The sequence below is a fragment of the Nipponia nippon genome, unplaced genomic scaffold (genome assembly GCF_047370975.1).
Source record: "Nipponia nippon isolate SJK-2023a ecotype South Korea unplaced genomic scaffold, ASM4737097v1 scaffold_13, whole genome shotgun sequence".
Taxonomy (NCBI): domain Eukaryota; kingdom Metazoa; phylum Chordata; class Aves; order Pelecaniformes; family Threskiornithidae; genus Nipponia; species Nipponia nippon.
This window is the reverse complement of record NW_028262324.1, coordinates 8,704,748-8,720,340: the sequence shown is the minus strand read 5'-3', so window position 1 is coordinate 8,720,340 and position 15,593 is coordinate 8,704,748. Positions and strand designations below refer to the sequence as shown.

General features: G+C 48.7%; 1 protein-coding gene across 1 annotated transcript; it reads right to left on the bottom strand.

Annotated features, from left to right (window-relative positions):
- SALL4 (spalt like transcription factor 4) lies at positions 1-15,355 on the bottom strand. Its single transcript, XM_087750361.1, has 4 exons — positions 15,196-15,355; positions 4,230-6,764; positions 3,264-3,571; positions 1-2,162 (listed from the first exon to the last, which is right to left on the bottom strand). The coding sequence occupies exons 1-4, from the start codon at positions 15,263-15,265 to the stop codon at positions 1,740-1,742; spliced, it is 3,336 nt and encodes a 1,111-aa protein (XP_087606487.1). The 5' UTR covers positions 15,266-15,355; the 3' UTR covers positions 1-1,739.
- Positions 15,356-15,593: the final 238 nt, after the last annotated feature.

The following is a 15,593-nucleotide window of genomic DNA, read 5'->3' as shown; positions in this document are numbered from 1 at the left end:
TGAAAAAGCCATCCCAAAATTTATTCTCAAAATGTCAACAGAAACGCATCAGTAGATACTCAAAACTACAGAGTTCTTAAAAGTCATACATTCACAACGCAGAAACTTGACAATTGGGATGCCTTTTGCATGGTCTATGTAACAATATCCATTTTACAGTGTAAACAGGTACTGGTATGTTCTTACTTACAAGTCCAGCAGGAAAGGCACAACTCGGCATACAGAGATCATAAGCAAGAATCAGGTGCAACAACATTACACAAACTTTTGGTAATCTGCATTTTTGGAGCCTTCCACAACGGAGACTGGACTTGAAGATTTCCTGCAGTCCACAGCTAGACTTCTTTCCATCGTTTAGTCCTTCCATACCAAATGCTCACTTTCCAGTCTGGTTTAGATCCCATTACACATACAGTTCCAGCAGACGTTGGAGGAATAGTGAAAGGTCAGTCCACTAAGTCTTCAGGTGCTTCCACTAATACATCAGGTTTTGGTTTCAGATAGTGCATGGAAGCATCTGCTTGAATCTCAGTTCATTACAGTGGTCATTAATAGAAAAATAGACACTACAACTACAAAAGGAAAAAATGAGGTAGATAACTTAGAATCCAGATGACTATCCCAGCAACCTTCATACAATACACATAGATCATTAATTACCATTTTGGTAGAATGCAAATTCACAGACCACCAAGAAACTTAATGACCAGAGTAGGAATGCCATCCAAAAACCCACAAAACATTTAACCTAAGCATGAATACTTCATATTTAAATACAGGTTTACACAGACTGATCTTCTAAATTACCCAAATGAAAAAAAATAAAAATAAAAAAGTCTCTTGCTAAGGAAACCAGTTCCCATGCCTAATTGCAACAGTCACCTGAGATTCCTTGCAGAGCTTTTAGACCTGACTTCCCAAGGCAAGTCTTCCCTTTCAAGAGAGGAGGAAAAAAAAAAAAAAAAAAAGTATATACATACCCACCCATGCTTGTTTGGGGCTCTCGGTATTGAAACAAAACATCTAGGAAAAACTGCACATCTTTGGAAGTAGGAGTTTTGGCACTATACTTGAAGGACTGTCCTAGTAGTAGTATTAAATAAGCAGCAGTCAACAATACAGAGAATTAATTCCTTAAGAGCAGTGATTAAAGAAAAACAGCAACTTTCTTTCATAGAACTTCTGAGGCAAAAAAGGAATTAAAAAAAAATCTGTAGTTTTTATAGCCATTATAGTAAAAAGTACATTCAGAAACCACACAGAGCCAAAAATCCAAACAGAAAAACTATTTCTAAGAGGGTGGCAGACATTCTAGGCTATTTACCCGCATTAATAGTTTTCATTTCTCATCAGTAAATAGAAGCTTTTCCATCAACAGTAGGTTGTTTCCACTCTATTCAAAACCCCCAAGTATTTCACTCTAAACAAAGAGGTAAATATTCTAACCTTTGGAATTTCAAGTTGTAGAAACTTCTGTAAGGCTGTACACATTAAAGTCACACGTAAGAACTACTTTGCAAGACCCGCATCTTTCCAAATAGAAGGAAATCCTATTCTTTATTATTTACTATTTGCAAAGCAATATCATGATTGTACTCTGGGCAACTCTTACAAAGACAACCATAAAATCATTTGCACGTCAATAGGAAAATAGGAGGCTGAAGTGGAATCTCTTAAAAATATATGTTTGCGTATATATATATATTTGTTCTTTCTGTACGTCAACTTCACTAGAAATTTTAACTAACAGCAATTTTGTTCTCCTCCATGAAGTGAGGGAACTGGTGTTTTGGCACATTGTCTGCAGCAGCACCACTGGCCTTCTCCGTATCAGAACCAGTCCCAGACTGGGTCCCATCTATTTTGGAGACCGTAGCAGTATTTATTGCCGAACCACCCCCGATGGTGACTGGAAGGGTAGGTAAGCCACCGCTCTGGATCACCGAGATCTCGTTAGTCTTCATTGCTATGCCATTGCTGAGTACCGCTGCATACTGATTCCATACTGTGGGGTCAATGCTCACTGAAGGAGGCATTATATCCTTTGGAAACATTTCAGATACCTTCTTGGGATCATTCCCCAGCAGAGCCATGGGGTTATCAATCGAAAGCCTTCTTCCCCGCCTGGCAGAGTTATTCCACATGTGAGTTCCTACATGGACCTTCCAGAGGGGAAAAAAGTAAAGAGAATCGTTAAAAAGAACTGCAGTTCTTTTATGGTATACCCAAGTTCTACTTTGCTTACAGCCAAGTTGCTCAAAAGATGTCACGTATGTTGCATTTGCACTCAGGTAAGTATTTAAGCTGGCTAGTTCTTGTCTTTGCTCTCTTCCTGGCATGTCTAAGATACAGTCATTCTACTGCCCGACATCACCATGGCTCTCTGGAGTTTACTGCTGAAGTGCTTGTGGGACTGTGTTTTTACACTTAGCATAAGTGGCGTTGGCAAAGATGCCCCTCTCCCACCAAAAAAATAAAAGCCACATTATTTGCTGTGAACAGACTACATTGAAAAAATACTAGTTAACACCAAAAACCCTCACCAAGGTGTTTGGAGGAGAGGTTACACCTAAACTAAAATCTTCCACACCACAAACATACTGCTAGTGCTTCCAGCAAGTGACTGCTCACAAACTGCAGAGTGTTTTCCCTCCCCATCAGCATTTATGCAAGAGGACTGAAGAGCCTGAAGAGGTTCTCATGGGAAGCGAGAAGCCCCTGTGTGAGTGAGGGAGCTGCGAGTCCCTTACAGGGCAAATGGCTTAATCTGACAATAAGGACAGACTTGCAGCGCTTCTTCAGCAAGTGCTTAGACACAATCCCCAAGTACTTTGTGCCATCTCAGGATTACGCTCTCAGTCTTATCCCTCCTCGTCCTGCATGGCGTTTCGAGCAGTGCAGTGTAATGCATGTGTTCTGTAGGCATCATTTTGTAGCATTCAGTCTATGAAATGTTTATGTCTTGACACATCCAAATCCAAATGAAAATAAAGCAATCTGCTTAGCAAGGGCTAAGCCGTCCCTACCATCCAAAAAGGAAAGTCAAGGACAGCAACAAAGACTTCTGTGGCTGATCTCAGTACACTGTTTAGCAAGTTGTGAGAAGAAACTCAGGAAGGAGACAAAGGTCAAAGAGAACCATTTGAGGAAGTAACAGAAAATCAAAGTTGTCCCCAAAGGCAGGACAAATATTAGCAACGGTCTTTCTGTCTCTGGTATGACTTTCCCTGACAAAGGAGACCACAACATAAGAGACAACTTACCTTCAGGTTTCCTTTCGTTGTAAAGGCTCTCCCACAGATGGTGCAGGCAAATGGCTTTTCACCAGTATGGGTCCGTTCATGAATCTGAAGGGCGCTGGCAGAGGAGAAGTTCTTCCCACACGTAGTGCAGATGTGCTGTTTGGCGGGACGGCAGAATTTCGGTCGTGGCACGAGGAGAGGGGCAACACCAGGGGAGAGAGCTGGTGGGCCAATGAAATGGCTAGTGCTAATGGGACGCTCGCTGGGCATCTCCATTTTTATGAGGGCTGGTGGGGCTCTAACAAAAGCAGCTGGAATACTACTTCGACCTGGAAAGAAAGCAAAGATAACATTTATCCCAACCTGCTGCTTCCAAGCTTCAATCCGGCTAAGATACCAGAGGCCCTGCCTTTGGAGCTGCGCGTGCCTGAAGAGCATGCCTGCAAAGCCCTCCAAAGACACAGGGTAGGGCTGCTATTACACTTGCTAGGATGCTCTGAAAGAAATCAGTTCATGCCTATTTTTGTTGGTGAGCTTAGGAGTTCGAAAGCCTCGCTTTCAGGTCAAATTTAGATCAACATGAGCCTCAATGCTAAAGAGCTCAAAAACCCCACAAAAGATTCCAGAGTTTTCATGTCACATTCTTGGGTTAAGCAGTTTTCCATGAAACACAAATGCGTATCTTTAGAGAGCTATAGGGAGGTATCAGGTGAGCCCATGATAGTAAGTGCATAACCTCTATTTATTTTAAGAACTTTTACGCTACCCCTTGCAGGAGATGACAGCACTTAAGTCTTTGAATTTTGCTGAATTTTGAGTCTGACTGAGTCAGGAAAACATTACAGGACATATGCTCCTATCCTAATAGAGGAGAAGGAAGAGGGGAAGGCTGAGGAGGTTTTGACTCCTGTTGGTCCTTTTAGAGACAGATTTCCTCCAGTCCTACTACCCCACCCCAAGTTATTGTCAGCATTTCATATTACTTACCATATTCTCCATTTGCAAAGTGTAACCCAGGTTCTTCTTTAATGACCTTTCGACCAATATTGCCATAAGTTAAATCCAAAGCACCAACAACCCCTTCCATTTCTGCAGAAGCGTTCTCAGGACCCTCCGATTTATTTCCCGTGCCTGTATCTTCTTGATTGTTGAAGTTAGGCGACTTTGACCTTACGCTCTCAGCTTGACTGTTGGCTGGGGACAGAGCCTGGAGCGATGCAGACTCGGAGGCAGCAGGACTCCTGCCGTTCTGATAATCTGGATCTCCTGCCACAGAAGACGAATCATTTGTCATGCCATCACTTTCTGCAGAGCCATTGTCACTGGACTTCAAGCTGCTTTGCCGCTGCAAGTTCAAAGCAGAGTTGACGATCTTCATTTGATTCTCCAGTGCTGCAATACCAGAGAAGGTAGCTGCTGTGGCTGGCGATTCTGACTGTGCATCGTACGGAGTAGGAGGTTTTGAAGAACTCCTAGGGCCATCCTGAGAGTCCAGGTCCTCTTCCATCTCTATGCTTTCCACAGTCTCATCTGGGCGACTGATATCTCCATTCTTCTCAGCTACAGCAGGATCCACATCAGTATTGTCGCAGGTGTTTTCCGGCATTGGTGTATTGGGTATTTGTCCCCCCATATGCATGCGGATATGCTGCTGCAACACAACTGCATTTGTAAACTTCTTCTGGCAAATAGGACACGAATGTTGCATCTTCAAAGGAGTATTGGCCCGGTGGACACCATAATGAGTTTTAAGGTTCCCTTTAGTGGAGAAGGCACGGCCGCAGATTTTACACTTGAATGGCCTCTCTCCAGTGTGAGTACGATAATGCATTTTGAGTGAACTCTGGCAGCTCAGCACTCTGTGACAGATGAGGCACTCGTTGGGGTCAGCAGTGGATTTGTCGATATTTTCAACCAGTTGCTGAAGCTTCGATGTTTCTGAGCCTTGCTCATTTGACCCACTTACATGGAAGATGCTCACGCTGCAGGCAGCTTGTGGTGAACTCAAGCTCTGCTCTGTTCCCGATTCATGACCGACCGCCCCTGATGAGGAAGAGCCACCCTCACTTTCTGGAGAAGGCCTTGACTGCAGGTCGCTTGAGAACGTACCAGGCAGAGACTCCTTAATGCCTGCTAGGTTGGAGACGGTCTGAGGTGCACTGGTGGCTGCAGAGGTAGGCAGAGTTGTTAGGACAGGTTTGCTATCCACAATTAGGTTAGACTCATCCAGTGGCACAGACATCCCATACGGGATTCCAGTGCTAGTGGGTACATTGTCCAGGTGCTCAGGAACTGGGTAAGGATTCATCTTTATGTGGGGGTATTTGTCTTTGTGACGCTGAAAATGCACTTTAAGGTTTCCTTTGGTTGTAAAGCGGTTACCACAAATGTTACACTTGTAGGGTCTTTCACCGGTGTGGGAACGGAGGTGAATCTGCAGAGCACTGTCATTGCCAAAGACCTTGCCGCAGAATTTACACTTGTGTTTGAAGAACGGCTCTTCTGCATTCGGTTTGCTTTCAGACACGCTGATGTTGGGAGGTTTTCCCTTCCCCTTCTTTGAGGAATCTATTACAGAAGAAACGGCCGAAAGCGGATTTTGGAAGATGACGGAGTTGGAGGACTGAGGTAGCAAAGGATTTGGGAACCGAGAAATGGAGCCGGGGAGGCTTCTGCTTCCCTCTGGCTTCAAGGGGAAGGAGGAGGAGAGCCCAGCAGCCAGCGAGCTGGCGGCCGCAACGCCAGTGTTAGAATGAGGTAGTTTTCCTTGTTTCAAGGATTCCAGTGATAGGCTCTGGCTTCCAGCTTTTTGTCCGATTAAAGCAACAGCAGCCGACAGCTGCTGAGACATGTGAGCGCCCAGAGCTTTTAGTGGATCAGTAGCAGCTGCTATAGAAGGATGCAGGGCATGGGGAGCCATCATGGCAATCTGAATGCGAATTTGCTCCGTCAACTGAATTTGCTGAAGTTGCTGCTGCTGCAAACACACGAGCTGCTCCAGGATCATGGGGATAGCATTAAAACTGGCTGCTGAAGAAGAGATGGCATCAGAGGTCCGCTGGTTCACAGCCACTTTAGTGCCACGTATCGTCTGCAAAGTCACATTAGTGTTTGGTACTTTGGATTTTGGTAGATAGCTTAGCCCAGGAGCTGCAGGCGTGACGGGGGGTTCTATTTTAAGGTACATTCCTCCTACCGACTCAGCATCCATTTTTCCTTCTCTCTTTTCCATAGAACCAGTGCAGCCCTTTGCCTGAATGTCCTTGCGTGTCCTGCTATCCATTCGATCGCTGGGAAAGCTCCCTAGAGAAGCTTCAGAGAAGCTTTCAGGGGGTACTGTTCCCTCACTGTCATTCATGATTAGAACAGGTGGATTTTTAGTGCAATTTTTCTTATGCTCAAGGAATTCAGAGAGATCAAAGAATTCTGCACAGCATTTCTCACAGATTTTAGTTTCCTCCGTGCGGCACCTTTTGGAACTCATTTCACCATCTCCGTCACCTGGGACGTCTCGTGGACTCCCTTAAAATAAAAGAAAGTCACATTAGTAATAGCTAGATTTAGACTATTTCCTATTCTTAAGGCCACTGACTTCACCTGAATTTCAAGTTAAAGATACAAGACACTGGAATCAAGTTTGCAGATCAATTTTAAGTCCTGCTTTTTCTTTTCCTACTAATTCATTTGCAGCCCCAAAGAAACGTGCATCTCGGTTCTGTTCTCAATAAAACCAATAATAGAAAAGGAATCTCACAAGGCATGATGGAAAGACGTTTATTGCAAATCCCTTTATACAGGTAAAAAGGGCACAGTGCAGCAAGTCAACTAGCACCTGCAAAACAGCTTAAAAGGAACACGACCCAAGGCAGACAGAGAAGGCATCGTAACACTGAGCATAGCATCACATAAGCTTATTTTGTGTCTGTACCTCAGTTTGTAATCCTTAGTTACCCATCTCACAGAAATTCATGTAAGATTGTTAAAAGAAGAACTTCAGAGCAGTTCTTAATTGTACACTGATCTATTAAAGGACATTCACTCCACCATTATGGAAGTAATTACTACCAAAGAGGGCTGACAAAGCAAAAGTAAGTCCAATATTAGTTTTTAAATACTTCAAAAGCACACTCACATAAAAAACAACCTCTAAAAAGCCACAGTAGTAAAGAAGAGATGATGAACTTACAGAACCCCACACGGAGGTATGAGTCTACATTGATACTGATGATTACTAGAGAGCGACGCAACAAGTCCTGCTTGCAAAACACGCGAAGTCGTTTCAGACCCGCTCAGGACAGGGTGTTCAGCTGCATCCGCAAATCACCCGCTTTTAGGAAGGGGGAGATAAAGCGAAGCTGGCCTGCAAGTCCGCTCCTGCCCTTCCTCCACCACTGCCCCACAGATTAGACAGGGCATAATTTGCACACGGACCAAAAAAAAAAATAATTCAGGGAAATTATCAGAACGGGAAGAGAGGTTAAGAGAAATTCTAAAGCAAAACAGGATGTTTTTGCTCAGTCTAGCCATCCTTCAAACAACAAACCAGCTTGAGGCGGGCGAGCACATGGGGCATGGGAGGCAGGAGTATTCAGGAGGCAGAACTTGAGGCTCGTACAGCTGAGGGGGGAGCGGGACGGACTGCAGATGTATTACAGCCCCCATCAGGTGAAATGTCCTGTAACTGACATCAACTGGTCCAATTCTGATGGGTGCCAAGGGCACAACAACCAAGTACTTCACCTCCCACACACCCAGCGGGGCACGCTGCAGACCTCAGCCACAACTGAGAATTTATATTACAAGATCTCTTCTATTCAGGTCTTGCATCTTCAGTAATTCATCTCGGGGCTCAGCTCCGGTTCCACGTTACTAGCCCACACTGTTTTACAAGTGGAACCGAAGACTCTGCAAGCACAGGACCTACTTGCGGCTTTCATTTTAAAGGTGTAACTGAACCACACATCTGATACACGTGTATATCCTGTACATGGCAGGGTGGAGGGGAAGCATGTCCAAGCAACAACTCAAGCACATTGACTTACTGTTTCGGGGTAGTGTAAAAGCTCTGTAAGGGAGGATATTGCAAACTTTCACATTTGCTAGGTTAACAAGGGTGTTATACGCATATTCAACAAATCAGACTTCAACTGTTTAATGTTGAGTGACAGAAAGTGCACGTGAAAGTTTATTTTTAAAAAACAAACAACTTGATCAATTAAAAAATGCAAGTATCAGAGGCCTGTTATGCCATGGTCTGCAGAGCAAGAAATGTAAATCTGTATGTATGCAATTCTGTTTATCACGTACACTTCGGGGTTACAAGTCCCTGAACAAGGAGGAAAGGTGTTCTCAGCACAGCTATGATCAGAACCATTTGGATCCCTCATATCTAAAGAAGGAAAGTTAAATACTTCCCTCCCCCCCCCCCCCCGCTTCTTCAGCCCAAGCAACTTCCACAAGTGAAGGAAACAAGAGTAAAAGCATAGTTTTAGCACACATTTCCCACCCCAAATATCATTAAATTGATGCCTCTCAAGTTGATTTAACTCTATGGAAAAATATACAGAGAAATCTAGTCTGCAGACAAGTAGTACACAATTCAGAACTCAGTCAATAAATAGAGTCAACTGAGGTCAAGAATGGATGTTTTTAAACTCATCTTTGCAAGAGTCTGAGCAGATATAATGGGAAAGAAAAGACTAGTGTTGAAAAAAGACAAGAAGCTTCCATAACTACTCCGTACACTGACTCAGAGGACTTTACTTGACTACTTTCCTGTTTCCATCCATCCAACGGGTATCTCACAGCATAGGCTAAAACATCAAAACCTCTTTCCCAAATGCTTTAGTATTTAGGGCTTTAACAGTCCAGTTTCCCAGGCCCAAGTATACAGTCTCCCCGTGTTGCAAAATAACCTTAGGTTTTGCTTTAGAAGGCACAAAGCTCTTCCTTCCACACTCTCTCCTCCCTGAGCGCATGCATTTCACCCTGCAGTTTGCACCTCTGCAGTGGCCATGCAAAATGTTTCAAGTGGAGTAGAAACGTCCACATGAAAGACTGTTGCTCACCCCCAAGGAGATATTCCAGGATAACTATGTCTAGACAAGCTCTCAAACTTTAACTGTTTCAAAGCATCTAATCATCTCCCTTCCCTTGATAGTCCCTTCAGGTTTTTTTTCCCATTGATAAGACCACGCTAAACTCAAAGCCTCCTTTTCCAAACTCCAGCACAACCTATGCTCCTAATTTTCACAATTCTGAGGAGCTCCAGAGGTAACTTTTCTGGTCCTAAGCACCAGTTGCCACCTCAGAGAGAGAAACTCCAGTAAACGGAAGGCACCTGTGCTCGGCAGCAGCAGGCAGGCTGGCAGCCCTGCCCCTGCCCGCTGCCACGCTCGCGCAGTTTTAGTTTCCAGTTCCCATCTGACAGTAAGGCACTAGCTCAGGACAAGTAAATTGAATTCCCAGCTTGTACCGACTTGCCACATGCCAAGTAGGGAAGAGTTATGCCTTATTTTCCCTTCTACCTTAGAAAAAGTGAGTATAATAGCTTCCCCTATCTCAAAAAGGAAGGGAGAGACTCTTTATAAGGGCAGATAGCGATAGGACAAGGGGGAACAGTTTCAAACTGAAAGAGGGGAAATTTAGATTAGATGTTAGGAAAAAATTCTTTACTCAGAGGATGGCGAGGCACTGGAACAGGCTGCCCAGAGGCTGTGGACGCTGCGTCCCTGGCAGTGTTCAAGGCCAGGCTGGACAGGGCCCTGAGCAACCTGGCCTGGTGGGTGGCATCCCTGCCCATGGCAGGGGGGCTGGAATTGGATGATCTTTAAGGTCCCTTCCAGCCCAAGCCATTCTATGATTCTATGAAAAAGGGTTTGAGGTACAGTCAGTAGAAGCAGGACGCTTGGTTATTTTGTAGTAGCTGGAATAACAAAGGAGCAATTTACTGTTTCTTTAAAAAAACCCAACAGCTTCTGTGAAACTCTTCATCTTGATTTCTCGCTACATCCTCTCCCCAGCCTAGAAGGAGCACCCAGCGCCTGCAATCAGAGCACCTCATTTACCCCGGCCCTCCCCCCGCAGGGGTGAGCACTGACACGAACTTAACGGTCTGAAAACGTGGGCTTTCTCCGCAGAGAAGCCTCCCCGTAGCCGGCCCTGTCCTCGCACTGTACCGGGGCTTGCCGGGGAGCAGGGAGCCCTGCCACAACAATTGCTCGTGCACTTCACTTAACCCTCTCCAAAGGCTTCCCAGGGATAGGACTTCTACTGGGTTTTTTTATCTCCCCACCCCCGAATTTCAGGAATGTTATCTCTCAGCATCTAGTTATCCAATAAGTTAGAAGAATGCAGTAAACCCAGCAGGGGGGTTAGATTGAATCACTGGCAAATGGATGGAAAAAATCCACTATTGTGTAGGACGAGGCGGTCATCGACAAGGAAGGCTGATAAAATCCACACAGCTCGAATTAATTTTTTTTTTTTTGAAGGAACCAGTGAAAGAGGAGTGAAATAAGTCTTGTCTGGTTTCATGTGATTTCAGAAAGGGTGCTGCTGGTCTACCACTCATCTGAGCAATTAGTGACCTATTTATTTTTTTTTTCTACTGTGATAAAATTATATCTGACTTGAATTGGGAGGAAATGGTCAGAGCTCAAGCTTTTCCCCCTTATGCTTTTTTTTTTCCCCTCAAGAGTTTAATACCTTTGGTGAGCTTACTTTTTCACAGACTACATTTGATCAGCTACTTTTACTTTAACATTAACATAACCATGCACTTCCACGGTTAAAATTAACTCATGCAGGATTAGCAAGTATCCACTCCAGTCCTAGACGTGAAAACCTCTGCCATCAGCTCCCTGCGGCTCCCAGGCAGCGTGCTTCCCTGATTTTTTTTTTTCCTGTTCCCAGCTGAAAAGCTAGGACTTCCAAGAACTTTAAACTGTCCAAAATTTCCCTTCTTCCTCCACTATAAAACGCCACTTAAAACGTTAACGATGAAAAATCACTTCCTCGAGGTAAGCAAAATACACGACCGACTACTTAGAGAAATATTTAAAAGCCCTTGATGTTTTCTACACCAAATTTATCAGCAGCATTTTTCCACCCAAGGATGAGCCAGAAACGTGTTACACCTAACAATTAGGCTTTCACATGCTTTCAGGTTCTCTCAAGGCTTTTTTTCTTTATTATGATTATTATCTACCTCCTGATTCACCCTTTTGATTTCGATTATCCACCCACCAAAGAGAAGGGCCAGAATATTGTGAGCAAACCCACCTGAAGAGCAAAAAGCGTTAAAACACGCAGGAAAAGTTAAGATCAGAGGCGCTGGCTTCAGAGGGCGGGCAGGGCGCTGGCTGCAGCCCTCGGAGCAGGCCCCCGCAGCCCCGCTCCCCGCACCATCGCCCCCCCAAGTCGTTTCAAAGGGCTTCAGAGAGCCCCGAGCTGCAGGACGCCCTGACAAACCCCTTTATAAAATGTCTGCGCGTTACCTGCCGAGGCGCACCCCGAAGCCTTTGGCACCCAGGCACACACACACACACGCGTCCCGGCGCCGGTCGGTGGAGGGCACTCACGCCCTGCGCTGCCCGCCCCGGCCCCGGGGCCCGGCCCGGGAACCGGCCGCCCCCGGGCGGTGCTGCCAGGCGGGGCCGCCCCGGGGAGCGCGGACGGGGCAGGCCCCGCTCAGCCTCCCCCCCCAGCAGCCACCTGAGCCCAAACGGCAACCCAGACATCACCTAGAATGACTTTTTTTTTTTTTTTTTAAGCCAAGGGCGATTCCCGAACCTGGTTCGAGAAGAAATAACCCAAAAGCAGCGCTTTCACCCCAGAAGCAGCAGCAGAGGCCCTCGGCCCTACCTGCTCGGCGGCGGTGCCTCCGCGGCGGCCGGTCCTCCCACCGGCGCGGCCCCGGACCACACTTAACACTAGTACAGTGTTTAAGACCGAGCTAAACGGCACAAACCCCGCTGCCAAGGTCAATTGCATGAGAGTCCTAATTGTAAGCCTGACATCAACTTACCACCCACAGCAAGCAGGAGGAGGCAAAGGTTAGAGCAGCAGCTCTGTCAAAACGTCACATGCCGCCGAGCCCAGCAAAAGGGCTTCATCACTACAACCAATATAATGTTTCACTTACGTAAAAGGAAAAACAAGCCGGGCATCGCCCCCCCGCCCCCGGCTCCCAGGCACCCTCTCACCCTTCGCAGCGCCGCAACAGCCCGGGGGCGCAGCCCGCCGCACGGCCGGGGGCCGCTACCCACCCCGCCGGCCCGGCCAGCCTGCCCCGCCGGCCGAGCCCCGGGCGACCTACAGTTAGAGGTAAATACAAGAAAACCACCACAAAAGTTGGCTTTCCTCGTTAAACACCCCCGCCTTCTCCACTTCAGCGGAGCTCGAAGCACGAACCGGGGATTTGAAGAAAGGAGATCTCCAATTTTACCCTGAGAAAAAGTTGCAGTTTGATACTGTATTTTTAAGAATGAATCAGATTTTTAATGGCAGCAATCCAGCACAATGGGCATTTTCAACCCCTTTGTGAAAATGCTAATTTTCAGTATGTAGTATTATTCTCCAGTGACCACCTGCTGATTTTTTGACCTGTTAATTGATCACCAGGTTAGCAGAGCCGTTTCTTAACACGCTGCATTGTTCACAGAGGTGGGTCCCAAATCGCTTTGCAAAAAAAGGAACACTTGCAAAAGAGGAGATAAGGGCTTGATTTTATTATTACGATTATGTATACACTCGATAATGTCCCAGACAAATCCCTGCGGTATTTCGACTTTGTTATGCAGCTTCATCACTTGTTATTTACGGGCACACCTGGAGCGGGGAATAGCAGGACTGTTTTGGAGATTTGCGGGCGATAAGAGGCACCGGAGCCGCAAGTTTTATTTCCGAAAGCACAAACGGAGATCACGCAGGACGGGGTTCCAGTGGGGGACCCGCCCCGGCCGCTGCCCCCGGGCCGGAGCGGAGGGTCCCGGCGGAGCGCGGCCGCGGGGCGGCGCACGGCGGCCCCGACCCCGGCCCCCCGCAGCCCCCGGCCCCATCCGAGGCGGCAGGAGAAGCCCCCTCCGGCGGGGCGAGAGCTTCGCCACGTCCCCCCCGGCCCCTGCAATCGCTGCCCCGGCTCCCGGAGGGATTTTCATCCAGGGTTTTGTTGTTAAAAAAAAAAAGGGGGGGGGGGAAGCCCCAACAACAACAACAAAAAAGCAGCTGGCCATTGCCCCAGAGAGCACGGTGTGTAGCGATTCTCCCCTCCTGCACACCTCCCCCGCCCCAAGCGGGCCGCATCAGGAGTTATTAACCCTTTTGTTTCAGCGCAGCCCCGGAGGTGGCTTTCCAGCAGTGGGCAGAGATTTACATGTGGAAACATCACCTCCATCCCCCAACCTAACCATATGCACAAAGGAAAACAGTCATGCATTAAACATGGGATTTATTGCCTTCTGGCCAGCTTGCTGTTTCTTAAGTCACCATTAACCGGACCCAACAATTGCACATTTCGACTCAAAGAAGAGAGGGGGGGAGGAGGAAAAAATTAAGAGCCCGAACCTCCCGCGGGCTGGGAATAAGCAGCTCCTGTAACGTGCAGTGGTACTGATCAGTTCTAGGGATGGAACCCCCCCCCCCCCACAAAACCAGTCCCTTAGGAAGGCAGAGAACCCAAAGAAAGTTCTCGGGGGACATACAGAAGTGTTTGGGCACAACGGCCGCACCAACTCCTAACAAACGCAGCCCCCGTCAGCTCAGCGCCGGGCTCCGGGTCCCCGCCCGGGCCGTGCCCTCCCGGCCCCGCTCCCGCTCGCCGCGGGACGGGCACGGCGGGAGCTCCCCCACCCCCGCGGCACCACGGGCGCTCGCAGCGGGGGCAGAGCCCGCGGGGAGCCCAGGGAGCCGCCGCCCCCCCCCGCGGGAAGATGCTGCTCCGTCGAGGAAAGCCGGGCACCCTCCGGCAGCCCCGACCCTTCCCCGCTCCGGCGGGGGACAGCGGCAATCGAGTGCCCCCTCCACCCCTTCCCCTGCGCGCCCACCCCCACCGGGAGCTCAGGGTTAATTCGAGCGCAAATTTATACTTTCCTCTTCCCTTAGCGAGGCAAAGGGCTGCGAGCTCCCCTAAAAGGAGGGACAGCGATTCGCGGTAGCCAAATCCCCCACACCGCCCGAATACAAAGCGCTCACGCACACCCCACATTAGCTCACCGGAGTTATTTTAGGAAGTCGGAAATCAAAGATGGCTGGAGGTCAAGCTACAAAAGGTCCAGGGCGATTGTGATCTCCAACAAAAATAGTCCCAGCGCCTTTTTTTTTTTTTTTTAAGCCCCACAAAAATTCTCATATAACTACCGATAAAGTGTTAAATAGAGATCGGGGAAACCAAACTCGAGCCGTTTCCTACCCCTGAGAAGATTGTTCGCAATTCCATCCTCTCCCCCCCCTCCGTTTGCCCCCCCCATCCCCTCCGCCTTAGGGAGGCTTTGGGGTTCACCTCCCATGAGGCTGCACCCCGGGCGCGGCGGCAGCGGGGCCGGCGCAGCCCCGCTCCCCCCACGCTGGGGCCAGCGCAGGCTCCGCGGGACCCGGGGCGGGGGGGGGGGGGTGCGGGGCAATGGGGGGCCGCCAGCCGGGCAGGGCGAGGGACCCCTCGGGCAGCACCGCGCTCCGGTCCAAAGCCGAGCCCCCCCCTCCGGGAAATACCGAGGGGCCGGTGCCCCGCTCAGCCCCGCGGAACAACACCGCGCTGGGGCTCCGCAGGGATTTAAATGCCCCCAAAAGCCTGCGGGGAGCTGGGGGCAGAGCTCGAGGGGGGAAAAGAGCGGGGGGTGAAACACGAGGGTGGAAAAAGCCCCCCGGCAAGCGCCCCTCGCCGCCCCGGCCGCCCCCTCCGCGCATCAGGAAAGTTGGGACGCGCGGCGGCTCCGCGCCCTCCCCTGCGCCTCACCACTTGCAGCATCTGGGGGCTGCTCCTCGGAGTTGATGTGCTGGGGCTTCGCCTGCTTCCGTCGCGACATGGTGCACCAGCATCGGGAGCAAAATAGTAGCAATTATTTTCCTCTTCACAACAAATTCCTAGAGTTGGGAAATTACCCCCATTGGGCGGAATGCGCATGTCAGAGTAATTATGATTATCAATAATGCATTGCGATTTATCATGGGTCCCTGACAGCTGATTGGCCTGAGTCCAAGGGCTCACAGATTATTCAAATAAGGTCCATTGATCAGGGCGCAGCGGGGCACGCTGGGCGATGTAGTCCCTGCCCGGCCCGGCCCGGCCGGGCGGGCGACAAAGGCGTGAGCCGGGCCGGGGGCCGGGGCCGCCCCGGGCAGCGCCCCCGGGCA

Excerpts from the sequence above, each read along its gene's own strand:
- SALL4 (XM_087750361.1), bottom strand. The coding sequence starts at position 15,265 with ATGTCGCGACGGAAGCAGGCGAAGCCCCAGCACATCAACTCCGAGGAG. Across the intron at positions 3,572-4,229 it reads CTTTGCAAATGGAGAATATG|GTCGAAGTAGTATTCCAGCT; the intron begins GTAAGTAATATG and ends CTTTCTTTCCAG. Across the intron at positions 2,163-3,263 it reads CAACGAAAGGAAACCTGAAG|GTCCATGTAGGAACTCACAT; the intron begins GTAAGTTGTCTC and ends CCCCTCTGGAAG.